This window comes from Phyllobates terribilis, unplaced genomic scaffold (assembly GCF_046119375.1).
Source record: "Phyllobates terribilis strain yellow unplaced genomic scaffold, ASM4611937v1 Scaffold_2__4_contigs__length_985480577, whole genome shotgun sequence".
Lineage (NCBI taxonomy): Eukaryota > Metazoa > Chordata > Amphibia > Anura > Dendrobatidae > Phyllobates > Phyllobates terribilis.
Window position 1 is genome coordinate 638252295 of NW_027362762.1, and position 25743 is coordinate 638278037.

The 25743-nt window shown below is 39.7% G+C and overlaps 1 protein-coding gene across 2 annotated transcripts in view; it reads left to right on the forward strand.

Annotated features, from left to right (window-relative positions):
* LOC141222043 (synaptotagmin-2-like) overlaps positions 1 to 25743 on the forward strand; it is a 200063-nt gene that overhangs the window by 159008 nt on the left and 15312 nt on the right. For both annotated transcript variants that reach the window (XM_073666615.1, XM_073666616.1), the window contains exons 6-8: positions 14887 to 15054; positions 20356 to 20523; positions 21446 to 21563. In XM_073666615.1, the coding sequence (XP_073522716.1) occupies positions 14887 to 15054; positions 20356 to 20523; positions 21446 to 21563 (454 nt within the window). The remainder of the gene's footprint in view (positions 1 to 14886; positions 15055 to 20355; positions 20524 to 21445; positions 21564 to 25743) is intronic.

The following is a 25743-nucleotide window of genomic DNA, read 5'->3' on the forward strand; positions in this document are numbered from 1 at the left end:
AAGGTTTTGTGGACTTCTTCTATGAATTCTGAGCTTTAGTTCCTTCCATAAATTTTCTATTGGTTTCTGGTCAGGTGATTGGCTGGGCCATCCTAGCAGCTTTATTTTATTTTTTTCTGAAACCAATTGAGAGATTCCTTGGCTGTGTGTTTGTGACCATTCTCTTGTTGAAATGTCCACCCTCATTTCATCTTCATCATCCTGGTAAAGGGGAGCAGATTTTTATCAAGGATGTCTCAGTACATTTGCCCATTCATCCAACAGCCCCACACCATGATGTGCACACCTCCAAACTTCACTGTTGGTATGATGTTTTAGGGGTAATAAGCAGTGCCTTTTGGCCTCCAAACATGGTGTGTATTGTGGCGTCCAAGAAGTTAAATTTTTATCTCATCTGACCAGACTATATTCTAGTATTTCACAGGCTTGTCTAAATGTTGTTGAGCAAACTTTAAGTGCGCTTGAACATGCTTTTTGATCTGCAATGGAGTGTTGCGTGGCGAGCATCCATACAGGCCATTGAGGTTGAGTGCATTACTCATTGTTTTCTTTGAAAAACCTGCTGTACCTGCTGATTCCATGGCTTTCTGTAGCTCTCAACAGGTGGTCCTTGGCTCTTGGACAATTCTTCTGATAATTCTTTTCACTCGTTTGTCTGAAATCTTGCGGGGAACACCTGATCGTGGCTGGTTTATGGTGAAATGATGTTCTACCAACTTTTGGATAATGACCCCAGCTGTGCTCGCTGGGACCTTCAGTAGTTTAGAAATTCTTCTGTAACCAATAACATCAGTTTGTTTTACAACAAAAAGGTTGCAAATTCTTGAGACAGCTCACTGGTTTTACCCATCATGAGATATTTCTTGTATGGCACCTTGGTAATGAGACACCATTTTATAGGCCATCAGTTGAACTAGCTGATAGTATTTTACACTAAGTGGCAAGATTGCTCTCTAATGACTGATAGATTTCAGCTGATGTCATGACTTTCCATGGCTTTTTTTTGCCTCCCTTTCTTCATGTGTTCAATACTTTTTCCCTGTGTCATTTCTCATTATTACACATAACTTAATTTATGGACATCTATGGTTTGATCTCTTTGCCTGTGTAGATTGGATGGATTCTTACTGACATCTGCTGAGAATTTCATGTCAACAGCACCTTTAGAAATATATTTACTTAGAAAATTGGTGACGTGTTCAATACTTCTTTCACCGCTGTATATGTGTATATATATATATATATATATATATATATATATATATGTATATATACATACAGTGGTGTGAAAAAGTGTTTGCCCCCTTCTTACTTTCTTATTCTTTTGCATGTTCATCACACTTAAATGTTTCAGATCGCAAAACAAATTTAAATGTTAGACAAAGATAAGACAAGTAAACACAAAATGCAGTTTTTAAATGAAGGACTTTATTATTAATTGAAAAAGAAATCCAAACCCAAAGGGCCCTGTGTGAAAAAGTGATTGCCCTCTAAATCTAATAACTGGTTGGGCCAACCTTAGCAGCAACAGCTTCAATCAAGCGTTTGCGATAACAGGCAATGAGTCTTTTACAATGCTCTGAGGAATTTTGGCCCACTTATCTTTGCAAAATTGTTGTAATTCAGTCACATTGGATGGTTTCCGAGCATAAACCACCGTTTTAAGGTCATGCTGCCGCACCTCAATCGGATTAAGGTCAGGACTTTGACTAGGCCACTCCAAAGTCTTAATTTTGTTTTTCTTAAGCCATTCAGAGGTGGACTTGCTGGTGTATTTTTTAGCATTGTCCTGCTGCATAACTCAAGTGCACTTCCGCTTGAGGTCACGAACAGATGGCCGGACATTCTCCTTCAGGATTTTTTTGTAGACAGCAGAATTCATGGTTCTATTTACCACAGCAAGTCTTCCAGGTCGCGAAGCAGCACAACAGCCCCAGACAATCACGCTACCACCACCATATTTTACTGTTGGTATGATGTACCTTTTCTGAAATGCTGTGTTACTTCTACGCCAGTTGTAAAGGGACATACACCTTCCAAAAAGTTCAACTTTTGTTTCGTCAGTCCAAAGAGTATTCCCCCAAAAGTCTTAGCGATCATCAAAAAGTTTTCTGGCAAAACTGAGATGAGGCTTTGTGTTCTTTTAGCTCAGCAGTGGTTTTGTCTTGGAACTCTGTCATGCATGCAATTTTTGCCAAGTCGCTTTGTTATGGTGGAGTCAAGAACACTGACGTTAACTGAGGCAAGTAAGGCCTGCAATTCTTTGGATATTGTTGTGGGGTCTTTTGTGATCTCTTGGATGAGTCATTGCTGCACTCTTGGGGTAATTTCAGAGTTCTTTTTCCCTTAAGGCTGTGTGCCCACGATGCGTTTTTGGTGCGTATTTGCAGCGCATAAACGCTCCAGAAACGCATTGCATACCTTATCCCATGACTTCCTATGACATTCTGCAAGTTCTGTGCACATGGTCAGGATTTCTTCTGCGCAGATTTTACTTGCAGAAAAAATACAGACATGACCAATTCTTGTGCGTTTCTGCATGCATATTTGCCTGTACAATGCATTGGAAAAACGCATGGAAAAACCTCATGCGTTTTTCTGCCAAGGAGATGCAGAAATGCTCAGGAAAATTTCTGCTTCATTTCTGCATCCAGGGCACTAAGCCTAATAGTATAGACCTTCATTTAAAAAAAACCCTGCATTTTGTGTTTACTCGTGATTTCTTTGTCTAATATTTACATTTGTTTTGTGATCTGAAACATTTAAGTGTGACAAACATGCAAAAGAGTAAGAAATCAGGATGGGGCAAACACTTTTTCACACCACTGTATATATATATATATATATATATATATATATATATATATATATATAGTACAGACCAAAAGTTTGGACACACCTTCTCATTTAAAGATTTTTCTGTATTTTCATGACTATGAAAATTGTACATTCACACTGAAGGCATCAAAACTATGAATTAACACATGTGGAATTATATACTTAACAAGAAAGTGTGAAACAACTGAAAATATGTCTTATATTCTAGGTTCTTTAAAGTAGTCACCTTTTGCTTTGATGACTGCTTCGCACACTCTTGGCATTCTCTTGATGAGCTTCAAGAGGTAGTCACCGGAAATGGTCTTCCAACAATCTTGAAGGAGTTCCCAGAGATGCTTAGCACTTGTTGGCCCTTTTGCCTTCACTCTGCGGTCCAGCTCACCCCAAACCATCTCGATTGGGTTCAGGTCTGGTGACTGTGGAGGCCAGGTCATCTGGCGTAGCACCCCATCACTCTCATTCTTGGTCAAATAGCCCTTGCACAGCCTGGAGGTGTGTTTGGGGTCATTGTCCTGTTGAAAAATAAATGATAGTCCAACTAAACGCAAACCGGATGGAATAGCATGCCGCTGCAAGATGCTGTGGTAGCCATGCTGGTTCAGTATGCCTTCAATTTTGAATAAATCCCCAACAGTGTCACCAGCAAAGCACCCCCACACCATGACACCTCCTCCTCCATGCTTCACGGTGGGAACCAGGCATGTAGAGTCCATCCATTCACCTTTTCAGCGTCGCACAAAGACACGGTGGTTGGAACCAAAGATCTCAAATTTGGACTCATCAGACCAAAGCACAGATTTCCACTGGTCTAATGTCCATTCCTTGTGTTCTTTAGCCCAAACAAGTCTCTTCTGCTTGTTGCCTGTCCTTAGCAGTGGTTTTCTAGCAGCTATTTTACCATGAAGGCCTGCTGCACAAAGTCTCCTCTTAACAGTTGTTGTAGAGATGTGTCTGCTGCTAGAACGCTGTGTGGCATTGACCTGGTCTCTAATCTGAGCTGCTGTTAACCTGCGATTTCTGAGGCTGGTGACTCGGATAAACTTATCCTCAGAAGCAGAGGTGACTCTCGGTCTTCCTTTCCTGGGGCGGTCCTCATGTGAGCCAGTTTCTTTGTAGCGCTTGATGGTTTTTGCAACTGCACTTGGGGACACTTTCAAAGTTTGCCCAATTTTTGGGACTGACTGACTTTTATTTCTTAAAGTAATGATGGCCACTCGTTTTTATTTACTTATCTGCTCTTTTCTTGCCATATTACAAATTCTAAGAGTCTATTCAGTAGGACTATCATCTGTGTATCCACCAGACTTCTGCACAACACAACTGATGGTCCCAACCCCATTTATAAGGCAAGAAATCCTACTTATTAAAACTGACAGGGCACACCAGTGAAGTGAAAACCATTTCCGGTGACTAGCTCTTGAAGCTCATCAAAAGAATGCCAAGAGTGTGCAAAGCAGTCATCAAAGCAAAAGGTGGCTACTTTTAAGAACCTAGAATATAAGACATATTTTCAGTTGTTTCACACTTTTTTGTTAAGTATATAATTCCACATGTGTTAATTCATAGTTTTGATACCTTCAGTGTGAATGTACAATTTTCTTAGTCATGAAAATACAGAATAATCTTTAAATGAGAGGGTGTGTCCAAACTTTTGGTCTGTACTGTATGTATATATATATATATATATATATATATATATATATATATATATATATATATACACCATGTGCAGAATTATTAGGCAAATGCGTATTTTGATCACTTTCATACTTTTTATACTTGTTGTCCTACTCCAAGCTGCATAGGCTTGAGAGCCAACTACCAATTAAGTAAATCTGGTGATGTGCATCTCTGTAATGAGGAGGGGTATTGACTAATGACATCAACATCCTATATAAGGTGTGCATAATTATTAGGCAACTTCCTTTCCTTTGGCAAAATGGGTCAGAAGAGAGATTTGATGGGCTCTGAAAAGTCCAAAATTGTGAGATGTCTTGCAGAGGGATGCAGCAGTCTTGAAATTTCCAAACTTTTGAAGCGTGATCACCGAACAATCAAGCGTTTCATGGCAAATAGCCAACAGGGTCGCAAGAAGCGTGTTGGCCAAAAAAGGCGCAAAATAACTGCCCATGAATTGAGGAAAATCAAGCGTGAAGCTGCCAAGATGCCATTCGTCACTAGTTTTGCCATATTTCAGAGCTGCAACGTTACTGGAGTATCAAAAAGCACAAAGTGTGCGATACTCAGGGACATGGCCAAGGTAAGGAAGGCTGAAAAACGACCACCTTTGAACAAGAAACATAAGATAAAACATCAAGAATGGGCCAAGAAATATCTTAAGACTGATTTTTCAAAGGTTTTATGGACTGATGAAATGAGAGTGACTCTTGATGGGCCAGATGGATGGGCCAGAGGCTGGATCAATAAAGGGCAGAGAGCTCCACTCCGACTCAGACGCCAGCAAGTTTGAGGTGGGGTACTGGTATGGGCTGGTATCATAAAAGATGAACTTGTGGAACTTTTTCGGGTTGAGGATGGAGTAAAGCTCAACTCCCAGGCCTACTGCCAGTTTCTGGAAGACAACTTCTTCAAGCAGTGGTACAGGAAGAAGTAGGTATCGTTCAAGAAAAACATGATTTTCATGCAGGACAATGCTCCATCACATGCATCCAACTACTCCACAGCGTGGCTGGCCAGTAAAGGTCTAAAAGAAGAAAAAATAATGACATGGCCCCCTTGTTCACCTGATCTGAACCCCATAGAGAACCTGTGATCCATCATAAAATGTGAGATCTACAGGGAGAGAAAACATTACACCTCTCGGAACAGTGTCTGGGAGGCTGTGGTGGCTGCTGCACGCAATGTTGATCGAAAACAGATCAAGCAACTGACAGAATCTATGGATGGAAGGCTGTTGAGTGTCATCATAAAGAAAGGTGGCTATACTGATCACTATTTTTTTTTGTTTTTTGTTTTTGCTTGTCAGAAATGTTTATTTCTAAATTTTGTGCACTGATATTGGTTTACCTGGTGAAAATAAACAAGTGAGATGGGATTATATTTGGTTTTTATTAAGTTGCCTAATAATTCTGCACAGTAATAGTTACCTGCAGAAACAGATATCCTCCTAAGATAGCCAAATCTAAAAAAAACCCACTCCAACTTCCAGAAATATTAAGCTTTGATATTTATGAGTCTTTTGGGTTGATTGAGAACATAATTGTTGATCAATAATAAAAATAATCCTCTAAAATACAACTTGCCTAATAATTCTGCACACAGTGTATATACTGTATGCCTATGTACACAGTGCTCAGCATGAATGAGTTCACCCCATCAGATTTGTCGCAAAACCTTTAATATCCTTTCAGAATCAACATTTTATATGGGACTACTAGAAAATTACTTTCACAAATGTGGGCCATTGATTGCAAACAACACCTACATAGGAGTGTCTTCTGATGAGAAGGATTGAAGAAAATTGACATTCAAGTTCACTTCAATTAGCTAAAGAAGTAGAAAGCCAAACCGAGATGAATGTTTCCCGCCATACTGCGTATGCTGCAGAGCGATGGCATGCATGGGTGTTGTGCATGAAGAAAGCCTCTCCTAAGGCTTAGTGCCCACGATGCAGAAATGATGCAGAAATTTTCCTCAGCATGTCTGCATCCCCTTGGCAGAAAAACGCAAGTGATTTTGAAGTGTTTTTGATGCGTTTTTGCATGCGAATTTGCCATGCGTTTTTCCAATGCATGCAGAAACGCACAAGAATTGGTCATGTCCGGATTTTTTCTGCGAGTAAAATCCACGCAGAAAAAATCCTGACCATGTGCACAGAACTTACAGAATTTCATAGGATGTCATGGGATAAGGTATGCAATGCGTTTCTGGAGCGTTTCCGCGCTGCAAATCCTCACCAAAAAGCGCACCAAACGCATCGTGGGCACACAGCCTAAATCCTATGCGCAAAAAAAGCCCACCTACAATTTGCCAAGGCCCATGCTGCCTGAAAAATATGAAGACCAAGATAAATGCTTTTGGAATTGATGGCTTCAAAACTGTATGGTGTTGCAAAGGTGAATAGTATAAAGAAAAATGCATGGTTCTTACAATGAAAGGTGGTTGTGGCAGTGTCCTTATGTGGGGCTGCATCAGTGCTGCTGGTGTCGTGGGGCTACATTTCATTGATGGCAACATGAATTCACAGATGTACTGCTCTATATTGAAAGTGAAGATGCTACTATCACTCCATTCCCTTGGTAGATGTGTACTTTTCCAACATGACAATGATTCAAAATACACATCTAAGGCCACTGTTGCATTGCTAAAGAAGAACAGGGTGAAAGTAATTCAATGGCCAAGTATGTCTTCTGATCTGATCCCAATTGAACACCTATGGGAAATTCTGAAGAAATAAGTTGAGCATCACTCTCCATCCAGCATCCAGGCAGTAAAAGAGACCGTTTTTGAAGAATGGAAAAAGATAGATGTTGCAATATGTCACCAACCATAACTTTTTTTTTCACTCTGCGATGTAGACTCACCAATCTCCTACCTTGTTTGTCCTTTCCAGTTTTCTCTACAGTTTCCTTGGAAAAAAATATTTTGGTTGAAACTTTGGAATATTATCTGTTTATTCACCACTGGAACTATTAAACACATTCAAGCATCACACAAGCTTTGTATCTGCATTATTGGGCTGACTTGCCAAGTCTTAGGCGTCAAACAGTGTCTACACAAAACATCAAAAGGCATTTGCACAGCAAATAAGTATTTGATACACTGCCGATTTTCCAAGTTTTCCCACCTACAAAGGATGGAGAGGTCTGTAATTTTTATCGTAGGTACACTTCAACTGTGAGAGACAGAATCTTTGAAAAAATCCAGAAAATCAAATTGTATGATTTTTAAATAATTAAATTGCATTTTATTGCATTAAATAAGTATTTAATCACTTACCAACCAGTAAGAATTCTGGCTTTCACAGACCTGTTAGTTTTTCTTTAAGAAGCTCTGCTACTCTGCACTCATTACCTGTATTAATTGCTCCTGTTTGAACTCATTACCTGTATGAAAGACACCTGTCTACACAATCAATTACAATCTAACCTCTCCACCATGGCTAAGACCAAAGAGCTGTCTAAGGACACCAGAGTCAAAATTGTAGACCTGCACAAGGCTGGGATGGGCTACATGACAATAGGCAAACAGTTTGGTGAGAGGTCAACAACTGTTGGCACAATTATTAGAAAATGAAAGAAACACAAGATGATTGTTAATCTTCTCTGTCTTGGCGCTTCATGCAAGATCTCACCTTGTGGGGTAAGGATGATTCTGAGAAAAGTCAAGAATCAGCACAGAAGTACATGGGAGGACCTGGTCAATGAGCTGAAGAGAGCTGTTACCACAGTCTCAAACAATACCGTTAGTAACACACTATGCCGTCATGGATTAAAATCCTGCAGGGCATGCAAGGTCCACCTGCTCACGTCAGTACATGTCCAGGCCCGTTTGAAGTTTGCCAGTGACCATCTGGATGATCCAGAGGAGATATGGGAGAAGGTCATGTGGTCAGCTGAAATGAAAAATAGAACTTTTTGGTATCAACTCCACTTGCTGTGTTTGGAGGAGATGGGTACACCCCCAAGAACATCATCCCAACCGTGAAGCATGGTGGGGGAAACATCATACTTTGGGGTGCTTTTCTGCAAAGGGGACAGGATGACTTCACCGCATTGAAGGGAGGATGGATGGGATCATGTATTGTGAGATTTTGGCCAACAACCTCCTTCCCTCAGTAACAGCATTGAAGATGGGTCGTGGCTGGATCTTCCAGCATGACAATGACCCGAAACACACAGCCAGTGCAACTAAGGAGTGGCTCCATAAGAAGCATTTCATGGTTTTGAAGTGGCCTAGCCAGTCTCCAGACCTGAACCCACTAGAAAGTCTTTGGAGTGAGCTGAAGCTCAGTGTTGGCCAGCGACAGCCTCAAAACCTGAAAGATCTAGAGAAGATCTGTATGGAGCAGTGGACCAAAATCCCTGCTGCAGTGTTTGCAAACTTGGTCAAGAACAAAAGGAAAGGTCTGACCTCTGCAATTCCAAACAAAGGTTTCTGTACTAAATATTAAGTTCTTCTATTGTATAAAAATACTTATTTCATGCAATAAAATGCAAATTATTTATGTAAAAATCATACAATGTAATTTTGTGGATCTTTATTAAGATTCTGTCTCTCACAGTTGACATGCACCTATGATAAAAATTACAGACCTCTCCATTCTTTGTAGGTGGGAAACTTGCTAAGTCGGCAGTATCTCAAATACTTATTTTCCCCATTGTGTATAAATATATATATATTTTTCAATTTATTTTTTTGTAGCAATACCAGGTAGGCTAGGGTTAAATCCTAGCTCTGCAGGATCTGATTAAGTGCAACTGGTTGGCTCTGCATATAAACAGGCTAGGTTTTCATCAGGCTGCGGGGGAGGCTGAGCTGATTGGATGTGTTGAAGAGAGAGACCAGCCAGATAGTCTCTGAGAAGAGACTGCATAGGCCATGTGCACCAAACTGCAAGTATCAGTGGTTGGTATGGACGATAGCAGTTTTGCTTGATGGAACTGGGGCTAACTGAGCAGTGTCTGAAGAAGTCAGGGTCTATACTGTTTATTTAGCACCTGGACATTTCTAGGGATTTATGTTTATGATTTTGTTTTTGGTGCTGTGCAACCTGTAGAAATAAACATTATTTTGTTTATGACATCAACACTCTGTGCCTGTGTGAACGCTGCCGACTACCAGAGAGAGTGAACCCCTACAGTTGGTGGAGGAAATGCGGATGTGAAGTCTCAGTGAGTACAGGCGATTGCAAAGTGTAAAGATTGAATGTCGTGGGTAAAGGCAGCTACAGCATTTCAATCACAGTCTAAAAGCATGGAGTAATTGGTTAACCAACTAGTCTAGGCCAATCTGCAGTTGCAGGAGCAGCAGACCCAACAGGAGAATAACAAACTCCTGATCCAGCAGTTTCAACAGTAGCAGGAGCTTAAGCAGCAGCCGCAACAGCATCACGACCAGTTACAGCAGGTTCAGCAGCAGATGGCTGTCCTGGTAGAAACTGTCTGGGCCAAGGAGATGGCACCACTCACCAGCCAAAGTGAAGGTGACCGGGTGAGACAAATGGTGTGGGAGGCTTTACAGATGATGATTCTGGAGGACAATGTCAAGGCTTTCCTGGCTGTATATGAGAAGGTGACAGACAGAGTGAAACTGCCTTCAGAGCAATAGGCAAAGGTCCTAGCTCCATATATTACTGGGGAACCACAGAAAGCATACTATGACCTTTCCTTGCAGGATGCTAAGGAGTACGACAAGCTGAAGGCAGGGATTATGGCATGGTTGGGCATCATCATGGCAGTCTGAGCACAAGGGGTGGTGCGCCTCTGGTACTACCTAAGGGACAAGTTTCCCCTGTCTAAAGTGTTCGACCTCTCACATGTTGCAAAAATGGCTGCAGCCGAGATCTGTTGTCCAGCACAGATGGTGGAAAGAGTAGTATTGGATTGATTTATCCACTCATTACCAATATGCGTGCAAAGCTGGGTTGCCCAAGGAGATCCCCAGAATGCACATGACCTTGTGAGCCTTGTGGAAAGATACTTGGCAATGGAGAACTCCTCCACAATTGTACTCACCGCTATCTGAGGATGCAATAGCAGTGAAATCAAGATGTTGGGCAGGGGAAAACAGCTCCATGGTGGGGCCCGTAGGCCAGTGTTTTCAGCCCTTTGACTGTATCAATCCGCGGACTGGTCTGGAACAGCGAGAGGACCAGTCATGGCCCGCAGGCCTCACTTTGCCCAGGTCTGGTTTATCAGGTGGTAGCCACAGGATGTTACTCCTTTTCATTCCTGGCTGATTCTTCTATGGTTTTGCATTTTGCTAGTGACCTTGTCACTACTGGTTACAATAGAATGTACCTGCAGCCCATTCAAGTTGTGTACAGTGGGGAAAAAAGTATTTAGTCAGACACCAATTGTGCAAGTTCTCCCACTTAAAAAGATGAGAGAGGCCTGTAATTCACATCCTAGGTAGACCTCAACTATGAGAGACAAAATGAGAAAACAAATCCTGAAAATCACATTGTCTGATTTGGAAAGAAATGTTTTTCAAATTTTGGTGGAAAATAAGTATTTGGTCAATTAAAAAAGTTCATCTCAATACTTTGTTATATATCCTTTGCTGGCAATGACAGAGGTCAAACATTTTCTGTAAGTCTTCACAAGGTTCGCACACACTGTTGCTGGTATGTTGACCCATTCCTCCATGCTGATCTCCTCTACAGCAGTGATGTTTTGGGGTTGTCGCTGGGCAACACGGACTTTCAACTCCCTCCAAAGGTTTTCTATAGAGTTTAGATCTGGAGACTGGCTAGGCCATTCCAGGACCTTGAAATGCTTCTTACAAAGCCACTCCTTTGTTGCCCTGGCAGTGTGCTTGGGATCATTGTCATGATGAAAGACCCAGCCACGTTTCATCTTCAATGCCATTGATGATGGAAGGAGGTTTGCACTCAAAATCTCACGATACATGGCCCCATTCATTCTTTGTATATGGATCAGTCATCCTGTTCCCTTGGCAGAGAAACAGACCCAAAGCATGATGTTGCCACCCCCATGCTTTACAGTAGGTATGATGTTCTTTTGGATGCAACTCAGCTTTCTTTCTCCTCCAAACTCGTCGAGTTGTGTTTCTACCAAACAGTTCTACTTTCGTTTCATCTGACCATATGACATTCTCCCATTACTCTTCTGGATCATCCAAATGCTCTCTAGAAAACTTCAGATGGGCCTGGACATGTAATGGCTTAAGCAGATTGACACGTCTGGCACTGCAGGATCTGAGTCCCTGGCGGCGTAGTATGTTACTGATGGTAGCCTGTGTAACGTTCGTCCCAGCTCTCTGCAGGTCATTCACTAGGTCCCCCCGTGTGGTTCTGGGATTTTGCTCACCGTTCTTGAGATCATTTTGACCCCACGGGGTGAGATCTTGTGTGGAGCCCCAGATCGAGGGAGATTATCAGTGGTCTTGTATATCTTCCATTTTCTAATTATTGCTCCCACAGTTTATTTCTTCAAATGAAGCTGCTTGCCTATTGCAGATTCAATCTTCCCAGCCTGGTGCAGGGCTACAATTTTGTTTCTAGTGTCCTTCGACAGCTGTTTGGTCTTCACCATAGTGGAGTTTGGAGTGTGACTGTTTGAAGTTGCGGACAGGTGTCTTTTATACTGCTAACAAGTTCAAACAGGTGCCAGTACTACAGGTAATGAGTGGAGGACAGAGGAGCCTCTTAAAGAAGAAGTTACAGGTCTGTGAGAGCCAGAAATCTTGCTTGTTTGTAATTGACCAAATACTTATTTTCCACCAAAATTTGAAAACAATTTCTTTCCAAATCAGACAATGTGATTTTCAGGATTTGTTTTCTCATTTTGTCTCTCATAGTTGAGGTCTACCTAGGATGTCAATTACATGCCTCTCTCATCTTTTTAAGTGGGAGAACTTGCACAATTGAACTTGCACAAATTGTAGTTCAGCTCGTCCAGGACGGCCCATCCATATGTGCTAGTGAGCACAGTCTAATGAGAATAGTGCAGATCCCAGGACATGGGCTGTTACACTAGCCATACAGGGCTGTAGAAGGGTATTAACTCAGCCGCAGGACTGATATCTGTTCCTTTATTCACCATAGAACAACAGAATTGGCATGTCTTCCATTGACACCCTGCACTCTTCACATATGAGAAAAAGTTCACAATGAGAACATGTAACGTGAGAGCTATTGACTGGCCATCACTTTCTCCAGACCCAAATCGAATTGAGAACCTCTGAAAAATGATACATACGTGAAACCGAGATCATCAACTAGCACCACAAACTGTCCAGGACCTTACCAATGCCCTGATCCTGGTCTGCAGGAAATCCCGAAGGACACCATCTGTTATCTCATCAGGAGCATGTCCAGACAGTGTAGGGGAATGCATACAGGCATGGGGGTGCCAAACACACCACTGAGTCACATTATGATGGTCACAGAAACAACTTGAAACTGACAACATTTAATTTTCAATTTAAGTTTACTGAATGTCAATTAAATAAAATCAGACATTGCTTTTGAGTTGTGGTTCAACAGAAAATTAAAAAAATAAACAAACTGATGAGACTGTTCTGGACAAAAATTATGGTGCTCTTAACTTAATATTCCATTGCACAACCTTTTGAGGCAGTCACTGCAAACAAACAATTTCAGTAACTCTCAATGAGACTTTTGCACCTGTCCACAGTTGTTTTGGCCTACTCCTAGTGAGCAAACTGCTCCAGCTGTCTCAAGTTTGAAGGTTGCCTTCTCCAGGCTGCATGTTTCAGCTGATTCCATAGATGTTCAATTGGATTTAGATCAGGGCTCATAGAAGGCCACTTCGGAAGAGTCCAATGCTTTGCTTTTAGCCATTCTTGGATGTTTTTAGTTGTGTTTTGGGAGGAGCCATGATCTGTGACTCAGACGAAGCTTTCTGACACTGGACAGTACATTTCACTCCAGAATGCCTTGATGGTCTTGAGATTTTATTGTACCCTGCACAGATTCAAGTTACCCTATACTAGATGCAGCAAAGCAGCCAGAAACATAACCAAGCCTTCTCCATTTTTCACAGTAGGTACAATGTTCTTAAAATTGAATGCTTCATTTTTATAAACATAGAGCTGATGTAACTTTCCAAAAATCTCCAGTTTTGCCTAATGTTTCCAAAGGACTTTCTCCCAGAAGCTCTGTTGCTTGTCAATATACTGTACATTTTGGCAAATTCCAGTCTTGCATTTTTATCATTTTCTGTCGACAGATGTTTTCTCCTGCGTCATCTTCTGTGAAGTCCACTTTGGCCAAGACAGTGACGGATGGTGCAATCTGACACTGATGTACCTTGACTTTAGAGTTCACCTCTGAAGTCTATAGGAAGTTGTTTTGGGCTCCTTGATTACTATTGATATTATCTGATACTTCAATTTGTCATCAACTTTTCTCTTGCAACCACTTCCAGGGAGGTTGGCTACAGACCCTTAGACCTTAAACTTCTGAATAATATGTGCAACTGTAGTAATAGGAACATCAAGCTGTTTGGATTTACTTTTAACATGTACAATGTGTCTATAATTTTATTTGTTCTCTCCTGAGACAACTCTCTCCTTAGCTCTCTAATCAAATTATTGTGAACAATTATTATCATCTGTTTTGTATGGTGTCTTACAAGCAGAGAAAAAAAATTCAGTTTTGTAAGATGTAAATTTTTCTATATTTTCGTAAAATGTTGTTTTTTCACTAAGCTATTTTCATATAATGTGATACATGACAGACTTGAAAAATGTGTCTGTGTCATTAATCCTTTGGTGACATCCACCATAAAGTTACATACAGCATGTATGAAGTGGGCTTAGGAACTGAGCCTACGCCAAACAGCGCCGGTGCCAGCTTGTATTATACAGCTGGTGCTCAAGAGTAACTTCTGTAATTGTAGCTAGTTCCAATCGCGACAGTTTAACTCTCTGATACCGCTGCTAATAAAGAGGTTGCAAAGGGGGAGGGGCATCCATTTTGTCACCCCACCCATATGATGTACTTGTTGATGGGGAAGGCAATGATGTTGTTGTCACATTTTTTTTTCATATATTGGATAGAGGCACATTGTATGTGAATGGTGCTATGAAGAGAGTACAGGATGTCGTTTTTGAATGTAACACATTTTTAGTAATTAAAGTGCAGAAAATACTTTGGAGACAAATGGGATTGAGACACAAAGATATTTTGTTTGGGGAAGAGACAAGAGGACACCTCTAAGCAATGTAATATTTAATGTAAAGTGTAGTTATATATTTCAGAAATTTCTTTTAAATTATATTTGCCTACTTTTGAGAAACAATATAAAGAAGAAAGATGACATGCAAATATGAAATGTATTAACTGCTGTTTGTTTTTGTTTTTTGTTTTTTTAACAGATGCAAGTTGGTGTCATACAGGCAACTGAACTACCTGCATTAGACATGGGAGGAACTTCGGATCCTTACGTAAAGGTCTTCTTTTTACCAGATAAGAAGAAGAAGTATGAGACTAAAGTCCATCGTAAGACACTTAATCCAATTTTCAATGAGACTTTCAATTTTAAGGTAAATCAACCATTTTCCTTTATGTATTATAGCTGAAAACAAACTGGCAGGTGTGAAATTCATGTGTGAGATTGCTGTTAAGAAAATAGCATTGCTAGTTGTAATAATAAAATGGGTAAGAAAGTATATGAGCAGTTTATAATGTATGCACTGGCCAGAATTGAACTAATCAGTAGCGGTGAGCGGATTGACTCGCAGGACTCCAGTCCGGCCTCAAGGTCAGTGGTTCTTGGTGGCAAGATGAAGGCCCGCAAATCTTTTATATCTCCGCATCCCCAGTGTAGCATTTGATTTGTAAAGGCTGGCTCAATGTCATGTCGCCGCACCACCCTGGCTAATCAAAATTTGCGCCGGTTATACCAGGAGCTTCTTACTGGAAGGTAAGAGATTCAAGGGCCTCCCGTCTAGCCACCTTGTTCCACTGACCTGTACACTGGAACAGAGTCCCGACGATCAATCTGCTCATCTCTACTAATCAGCCATAATATAGAAAATATTGATAATGTGTATAACATTGGCTATCTCATAATAGTGGTACCTGTAGGGAGATTTTTATTTATTTTTTTATGTACAGTATTTTACTCACTTATGTATCATTAATTCCATAGGACTTTACAGACATTATCATGGCATATATTATGCAGCAAGTGGTCAGTTCTTAAAGCTAATGTGTTTGAAGCAGGAAAAATCAGTAGACGTAAGCATGGCAACTTTGAATAGAACTAGATTCTGATAGCTATATTTCAGTATCTCAGTTATGTTTAGTGTTTCCCGTGTTCTCTGAAGATGGACAACTAGTAAACAATGGCCACCCAAGGTTCAAAGATGTGAATGGGAATTAAAGGCTGCGACATCAAGTACAATTCGACAAAAGAGCTACTGTAGCAAATGGCTAGTTAATGATAGCTATGGCAAGACGATACAAGAACACAAAGTGCATTGCAGCTTGTTGCATATCAGATTAGATAGCCGCGGACAGGCCACAGTGTCATAAATGTGATCATAGAATGTAAGAAGGTGGCTTCGTCTGATAGACAATCAAGTTCATGTGCTTTTCTTACCTAGAAAACAGATACGCTATCCTACCTAGAAAAACAATACACTATCAGGAAAAGGCAAGCCAGCAGAGGCAGTGTGCTACTCTGGGGGTGGGTGGGAGTGGGGAAATCTTTTTGTTTGACAATCATGTAGATAGTTGACGACCAATGATACTCATACGTGACAAAGGTGTTTCATAATGGAGTGGTCTTTTTTGCCAGAAAAATGCACCCTGCCACACTGTAAAAATTATTCAGGAATGATTTGATGAATATGACAAGTTAAAGGCAAGAACAATGATAAAGGCATATACAGAATGGGAGGACTAGGAAAGGAGGAGGAAAGACTTGGGTATACTAATAGATCACAGACTAAACATGAGTCAACAGTGTGATGCAGCAGCAAAAAAGGCAAACACAATTCTGGGTTGCATTAACAGAAGCATAGAGTCTAGATCACTTGAAGCAATTATCCCCCTTTACTCCTCTTTGGTCAGACCTCATCTGGAATACTGTGTCTAGTTCTGAGCACCACATTTTAAAAAAGACATAAAAAAACTGGGGCAAGTTCAGAGAAGAGCGACCAGGGTGGTGACCGATCTACAAACAATGTCCTATGAGGAATGGTTAGAGGATTTGGGAATGTTTCGCTTGCAAAAGAGAAGACTGAGAGGAGACTTAATAGCTGTCTACAAATATCTGAAATGCTGTCACACTGTAGAGGGATCAGCTTTATTCTCATTTGCACAAAGAAAGACTAGAAGCAATGGGATGAAACTGAAAGGGAGAAGATACAGATTAGATATTAGAAAAAACTTTTTGACAGTGAGGGTGATCAATGATTGAAACAGGCTGCCATGAAAGGTGGTGAGTTCTCCTTCAATGGAAGTCTTCAAGGAGAGCCTGGACAGACATCTGTCTGAGATGATTTAGTGAATCCTTTATTGAGCAGGAGGTTGGACACGATGACCCTGGAGATCCCCTCCAACTCTAACATTCTAGGATTCTAGATATCGAGTTGGCCTTCAAATTCCCCAGACATCAATCAGACTGAGCATATGCTGGGAATACAATTATGATCCATAAAGGCCCCTCCTCAAAACATTCAAGTGAATGAGAGATAAACTGCACTTGATGGCTAAACAATGAACGAAGCTGCGGTGTTCCACTTCATACAGTACATTGCTCACATCAGCTTCTGCCAGAGCAGATATCAGCTGATTCCTGGTGGTTTCTGGTGTCAGACCTCATCCAATCTCATATTGATGACCAATCGGTGTATTAGTATTAGTCTAAAAGATTATTGGTACCCTTAGAAACAGATTATTTATAATATATTTATATGTAATAATATTTTATTAAAAGTTAGTTCCAGATGTCTTTCTTTAAAGCAATCAGCCACCAGTTTTTTGCTGCCTCATCTGAGAGCAGCATGATGTAGGGGCAGAGACCCTGACTCCAGCGATGTATCACTTACTGGGCTGCGTGCTATATTTTTTTTCTAAAATCACTATTTTCTCTGCTGTAGATCTACCAGTTTTCTGAATGCTGAGCTCTGTATAACTCCGCCTACACCAATGATTGGCAGCCTTCTTTTTACACTGTGTATAGCCTGAAAGCTGCCAATCAGTGGTAGGGTTGTAGTTACACAGAGCTCGTGAATATAAAGGACTACATGGCATCAGTTTTACTAGTCCTCTAGTGATTATCTCTCAAGATTTTAGCACTTGATAAAACAGTGTCTTTATCAAAACTACAGCAAGAAGCCCAGTAAGTGAAACATCACTGGAATCAAGGTCTCTGTTTCTACAATATGCTGCTCTCAATTTAAGTGGCAAAAATAGATTCTCTTTAAGTATATTATTTATATTATGTTACGTATGGAGGAAAGTGTATAATTCTTAAAACAAAAATAACTCCAAGAGCACAAAGTATATATCTAAAGAAAATATTAATCCTATCTTAGAGGGAATTTGTCAGTAGGATCAACCCTCCTTAGCTGTCTTTGAGCACACAGGTCATAGGAAGGTGAATAAAATGATACCTTGATATCTGCGATCCGATATCTTATTCCAGTAAAAACCATGTTTTTCTTATATGTAAATGAGCTGTTAAGATCTATGGGCTGGGCACTGATCTGCATAAGACTCTGACTCTACAGCTTATTTTATATAAAAGGGCGAGTTACCAGTGTGATATATAATGGCTACTCTCTGCTCTCCTGTGTCACCTCAGAGCTGTGTGTGATTATCAAGCCACATTCACATGTTCAGTATTACATCAGTATGTGTAAGCCAAAACCAGGAGTGGGTGAAAAATACAGAAGTGGTGACAAGTTTCTATTCTACTTTTTCTGATTGTTCCACTCATGATATTGGCTTCCAATTACTGATGTAAAATACTGACCAAATACTGGACGTGTGAACGTGGCCTTATTGACATATCTGCAGGTACCTCTCAGTTCTTCAGCTCCCACCTCACAGGCGGCCAGTGTTGCAATATTGTTGCAATACAGCAGAGCTGTGAGAGCTGCAAAAAATGTCTTAGCAAGAAGACAAAGTTCATATGTTTTGTATCACTCTTTGATGCGGGCCCCGACACTGAGCCCGCATCTTTTCCAACACATGACAGCTGATTTGATCAGCTGTCATGTGCCCCTAACAGCCACAGGTGGAATCTCGATTCACCCGCGGTTGTTAACATGTTAAATGCCACTGTCAATCTCTGACGGCAGCATTTAACATGATCACGCCAGAAGCGCGTCCAAGCCATGCCCATCAGCGCCCGTGTCACATGATCGCGGGGTGCTGATGAGTTGGCACGACAACCTGGGGTCTACAGAAGACCCCAGTGCTTGTCTTTGCTGATCTGTTATGAACGCCGGCATGTGGCCGGTGTTCATACCAGATGATGATTTTTGCACAAGCGATGAGACGATCACAGCTTCATGTCTCCTAAGGAGACTATTGAAGCAAGTAAAAAGTAGAAAAAAAAAGTTTTTAAAAGCATTCAAAATAAAACAATTTAAAAAAATACACATATTTGGTATCGCCGCTTTCAGAATCGCCCGATCCATCAAATATAAAAAGAATTAATCTGATCGGTAAACGGCGCAAAGAGAAAAAAAAATCAAAACAGTAGAATTACGTTTTTTTGGTAACCGCAACATTGCAATAAAATGCAATAACAGGCAATCAAAACATCGTATCTACCCTAAAATAGTATCAATAAAAACGTCAGCTCGGCGTGCAAAATATAAGCTCTCACCCGGCCCCAGATCCCAAAAAATGGAAACTCTTCGGGTGTTGGAAAATGGCGCCTTTTTTTTTTTTGTAAAGTTTGGATTTTTTTTTTTACCACACAATTAAAAAAGAACCTATACATGTTTGGTATCTATGAACTTGTAATGACCTGGAGAATCATAATGGCAGGTCAGTTTTAGCATTTAATGAACATGGTAAAAAAAAAAACTCCACAAAAAATGCAATAAGAAGCAACCAAAATGTATCAACCCCAATATTTAATCAGTTAAAACTTCAAAAAAACAAACAAAAATAGCCCTCACACAGCTCTGTTGATGGAAAAATGAAAACGTTACAGGTCTATGAAATTAGCGAAATAAGACTATCTACTTATTTTTTTTTTTTTACAAATTTCCGATTTTTATTTTCATTTTTCAAAATGTAATTTAATAAATTCTTCACAAAGTGTTTATTTTAAAGATTTCTTCTTACTACATCCTGTAAATGGGCAAAGCCTACGTGGCTTGTACTTGTAGTACATAGTATAGGAGGCAGCTTTGTCAAGATACAACAAATATTTGCAATCTCAAAAATTGGCATTAGTCATTTATCACAACCAAATCTTCTCATCCACCTGGACTAGCTCCTACTTAAACATTTAATAATTCTCTTTCTCCCTCTCATTTTAATTTCATTTCCAATGGTTACAGAGCACCAACATATTCCTCAGTGTTGTACACATGTGTTTTGATATGTGGAAAGAAACTGGAGCAAATTGAAGGTTTTTTTAGAAGAACACATGTAAATATGAGAAGAAAGTAGACGCAACATTAAAATGTCACAAACCAATCTTTTTTTTAAAACTAGGACCCCCGTGCTTCAAGGAATCAGAGATTTGTAAGCCACCATGATGCCCATAATGCTGCTGATTTTCCTATTTTTGCATTTTGTTTATATGTTTATGCTGAAAAATAATGAATCTGAACTTTTTGACATTTCACTTGAACTTTATTTTATCTTAGATTCCATATCAAGAACTTGGAGGAAAAACCCTATGTATGTCCATATATGACTTTGATCGATTTTCTAAACATGACATCATTGGAGAGGTGAAGGTCGCAATGAATACTGTAGACCTTGGGCAGCCAATTGAAGAATGGAGAGACTTGCAGAGCGCAGAAAAGGAGGAGGTGTGTTACATTAACCATTAACACAATTGATAGTGAATGTCTACATTAGTGTCGCACAATGTTTGGTAGCACCAAACTTTTTATCCCATGCACCAGTTCCTCCAGTGCCTTTAGAATCAATGCCCCTGCAGGAGTTGAATGTGACACTCAAGAAGGTCAGACATCAAATCAGGAACCTATGCTTCATAGTCAAAGTGATAGTTACATGTTTCAAAGGGCGCAGTCAGATGGCTGTACAACATGGACAACAATCTCATCGCAATGCTCAGACTGGCTGGTGCCTTTCTAGCCCAAGTGTGACTCTTTGTATTTCTATGCAACTGTCACTCTTGGGTAAAGAGAGCCGACAGCCAGTCTGATCATTGCGATGCGATCGTCGCCTGTGTTATACGGCCATCTGACTTCACCCTAAAAGTGACATCAGGAGGTGTAGCCTATACACACCTTTAATTCGCATGCATCTAACCACACAAAAATCTAGCACAACCTAGTTTAGAACTTTCATGGAAGTTTCATTCTATCCCTCCGGAAAAGCATAAAAGACTTCCTATACATTAAAAGTTATATTATATCTTTTTATTGAAAAAAAAACTTGTAGCACAAAAAAAGCCCTAGTAGGGCTGTGTTGACAAGAGAAAAATGAAAAAGCCATATGGCTGCACTTGAAAGGCAAGGACATTGCAAAGGGGTAGTAAACATATTAAAAAGAAGAGGATCCAGTACTGACCCCTGTGGTAAGTTTTATCAGTAATTTTTGTAATGATAAGGCTGCATAGAATGTGATTTTATTTTGCATACCTGAAAAAAGACCATTTATGACTAATGGAATAAGTTACGATTTCAAGCAAATGTAGAAGCCACAACAGGTATTTTTGCAAGAGCTCTATCCCAAAATAATTTGCTTTTACTTGTTTACCCCCAGCCAGAGAAACTTGGAGATATTTGCATTTCCCTTCGATATGTCCCAACTGCTGGAAAACTGACTGTCTGCATTCTAGAAGCCAAAAATCTGAAAAAGATGGATGTCGGGGGATTGTCAGGTGAGACTATTTCTTTGCTCCATTTTTGCTGTTTTTTTTTACATTGGTAAAGATATATCTTTAATCCTCTATATCACTGTAGCTCTCAGTAATAAAAACTAGTACATAAGTAGAAAAGTTATTCATAGTGAGCAATCAGGAAGGAGTACAACTGTCATTTATACTGTACAGAAGGTTAGACAGCTTTGCATGGGCTGATGCTGCCTTTTTTCTTAGCGCAATTTTAAACCAAAGTAAAATGAAAATTGTGCATGTTAAAAATGTGAAGACTTTATATGGTCTGATTGGATCTACCGAAAGTGAAAATTTAATGTGTTAGGCTGCACTCCATAGGTTTTTTAAGAATGTGTGTAATCTAATTTCTGTCAGCAGCAATGGTGTTATAAAACCCGCGTGTGGATTCAACTCACCATCCACATCGATAATCACATAGTTGACTTACATGATAAAAAGGTCAGGTGTAGCAACATCTGACAGAAAATCAGAAGTATTGTACATATGCTGTTATTAATCTCAACAGTGCAACATCTGGCTTTCAAACTCTAAGGTTAAGAGCTCACTCACGCCAGCGTATACGTCGGACGAGTGCTATCTGATGTTTTATCGGACAGCACTCGGACCAATGTTATTCAGTGGGGCAGTGCTAATGCCCGATTTATTTCACTGACAGAATCTGCCAATGAAAAAAATCGCAGCTAATCAAACGAAGAGCCGCAGATGCCTGCAGATAAGAGGTGGTTCTCATAGATCTTGTCGAGCAGCCAGAAGTTACTGATCAGGCCGATAGACCTGTCATGTGAATCAATTTGCAAATTTACTAATCCAATTTTTTATGGACCTTTTCAGCTTTGAAGGGACTTTGAGGAGGGGCCTTTATATAAGTGATTCCATTTTAAAAACTGCACCCCCTTATTCTAAACTGCTGTTAGGAAGTTTGTTAACTCTTCTTGTGCTTCACATGAATTAATGCAAAGTGTGTTGATTAATGAAAAATGTATTTTTTTCCACTAAAATATTAAAATTTTTAATTTTCATAAGGGATAATAGGAGAAAATGGACCCTAAAATGTATTAGGCATACATATATTTACATCAATTTTTCTGGCTAACATGGTACCACAATATAACTTTGTATTGTACATCATTTTATACTGTAAAATGTATACTTACCTCTTGTGGTAAGTATAATGATTCCCCCCTCCCTTGCATGTCACAGTGCCCGGATTTGGTCATTAAACTGCACGTCATAGGGCACTGTGACATGCAGGGGAGGGGGGAAACATTATACTTACCACAGGAGGTGGGGATTTCTTCAGGGCACCGGGCCGCAAGCATCAGAAACTTGGTTGAATAAAAATACATTTCACTGCAACAAGACCTCTAATATGAGGCATACATATAGGTATAGCTTTACATTTCTATCACCTGTATGCCCATATTAGAGGTCAGAGAAGTGCCAGGGGGTGACAGATTCCCTTTAAGGAATTCATCTAGGGGTGCATTGAGCATTTTTAACCTACAGGTGATTCACAAAACTTTATAACATTTAAATATGAAAACCAAAAATTTAATTTTTTCCACTAAAATACTGTTTTAACATCAAATATTTCATTTACATGAGGGGTAATAGCAGAAAATGGACCACAACTAATGTTTGGGACATGGCAAACCCCTGAAAACAAAGCATTATTTAACTTTTGGAACATAAATTTGGACACCGTGTTGGATTTTCAGAGGCCTTGAGGTACAAAAAAGCAGAAACATTCACAAGTAACCCCATAAGAAATTAATCTATTGGAAACAAAAGACAATACAGACATTACGGCAGGGGATCGCAGAGGATTCATTTTGTGAGGTAAAATATTACACTGCCTGTTTTTAAACAATGTTTTATCTCACAATATGAATCCTCTGCGATCCCCTTCTGTAATGTCTGTATACTCTTTTGTTTCCTCCCCTGCCCAGGAGATGTGGTATGTTCTGTGCACAGACAATTTTTAAAATGAACTTTTGTTTGTGGGAAAACCCCTTTAAGGAATTCATCTAGGGGTGTAGTGAGTATTTAAAACCGACAGGTGCCTCACAGAAGTTTATAACACAGGGACGTGAAAATATAACATATGAGTGGTACAAATGTAATTTTTTTATTAGCTGCAAATTTGTCAGTTACACGAGGGTTAATAGGTGAAAATGGACCCCATAATTTGTTGCATAATTTGTCCCGAATGAAGCGATGCTCCACATGTCGTCAGAAACTACTGTTAGGCCACACGTCAGGGCTGAGAAGGGAGGAGCGCTATTTGGGTTTTGGAGCACAGATTTTGCTGAAATAGTTTGCAGGCGACATTTGCAAATAAACAAAATGACCCAGCTCACCCTTTCCAAAATTAATCTGGTTAGAGGAGAAGCACGGAAATCACACCACTGCAAAGTGTTTCTGGTAGATATGGCCAAGAAAAGTAAAGGATCCAGCTTCCAGTATATATTTATATATATATATATATATATATATATATATATATATATATATATATATATATATATACATATATATATATATATATTTATTTATTTATTTATATATTTATATATATATATATATATATATATATATATATATATATATATAAACATGCAATTTTTGTTTAATCCATTAAAAAAGAGAAAAAATCTACATACTTCGCACAAACTTGAAGTGAATACCCTCCATTAAAAACCTATGCTCTTCGAACACTGTAGCATTTTTAGTCCTAGTAATGGAAGCTGGATCCTTTACCTTTCTTGGACATTTGCGGAGCCCTTAAGGTGCCCGAACTGCGGATAATCCCCACAAGGACTGACATTGTAGAAATTGTAATGAATTCATCTATGGCTGTAGTGACTATTTTTTCCTCACAGGCGTTTTCACTTTCTAACATCCAGGCCATACTTTACTCTGGTGAATTGCAAAGTGCCCATACAATGTAGTGCTCCCATATATTGTAGCGCCCCCATACATTGTGCCCAGTCTGTGCTTCTAGAGATATGCACCCCATAAATTGTTTTGTGTGCTCTCCCCACTATAGTAATGACAAACGTGTCTGGCACAGTGGAGCTCAGAGGGAGGGAGCATTTGGATTTGGGAGCGCAGATATCACTGGATTTTATTTGAGGGGGTGGGAACCATGTTGCTTTTCCAGAGTCTTTGTTGTCCCAGTAATGCAGGGGTTGTTTTTGTGCAGGATAAGTTAGCGGTTTTATTGGTAACATTTTGCGGTACATAACTTATTTTTTATCGCTTTCAGTATAAGACTGGGATCACATTCTTGTGTTCTATGCTGCTCACCTACATCAAGGTTTCTGGGTAAATCCCACAAAAATGCGATTCAGATGAGACCCCCGAAAGAACTACTCACTATAATGAGGCAGATGGAGACACTTTGGACTCCGTTTGGAGTATGTACTGGTGGTATCCTTCTTTTTAGATGTGCACAGAACTGTGGTCAACCACACTTGCGTGCTAAAAAGATGGGATACCAGCAGAACAGACATCAGATGGATTCCAGAGCGACTCCATCTGCCTCATTATACTAATTGATTCCACCGGGGGTTTTGTCTGAATCACAGTTTTTGGAATTTACATGAAAACCCCGACGTAAATGCTCAGCAGAGATCACAGGATAAATGTGAGCCGAGCCTTGTTCTGATTTTTGGCAGATAGCATGAACAAATTGACAGCAGTACAAGAATAGTCCTTATTTTTATTTTTTCGTGGTTCACCATGTGGTATAAGTGACAAGACGTCTTTATTCTTTGGATCATAGAAATTACAGCGATACAAATGTACATATATATATATATTTATATATATATATATATTATGTTTTACTACTCTACTATCGCATGCTAAAAATACCTTTTTATAAAAAATAGTTTTTTTCGTTGCCATATTCTGAGAGCTGTAACTTTTTTATTTTTTTGGTGAACAGAGCTGTGTGAGGGCTTATTTTTTACACAACGAGTTGACATTTTTGTTTTGTACCATTTTGGGATATATAACACTTTTTGTTCGCTTTTTTATTCAGATTTTTTAGTTGCAGAATGAACAAAAACAGCAATTCAGTTATTGTTTTTATTTTTGCTCAGTTCAGCGTGTGATAAAAGTGATAAAACCGATTTGTTGTTCTGGTCAATATGATTAC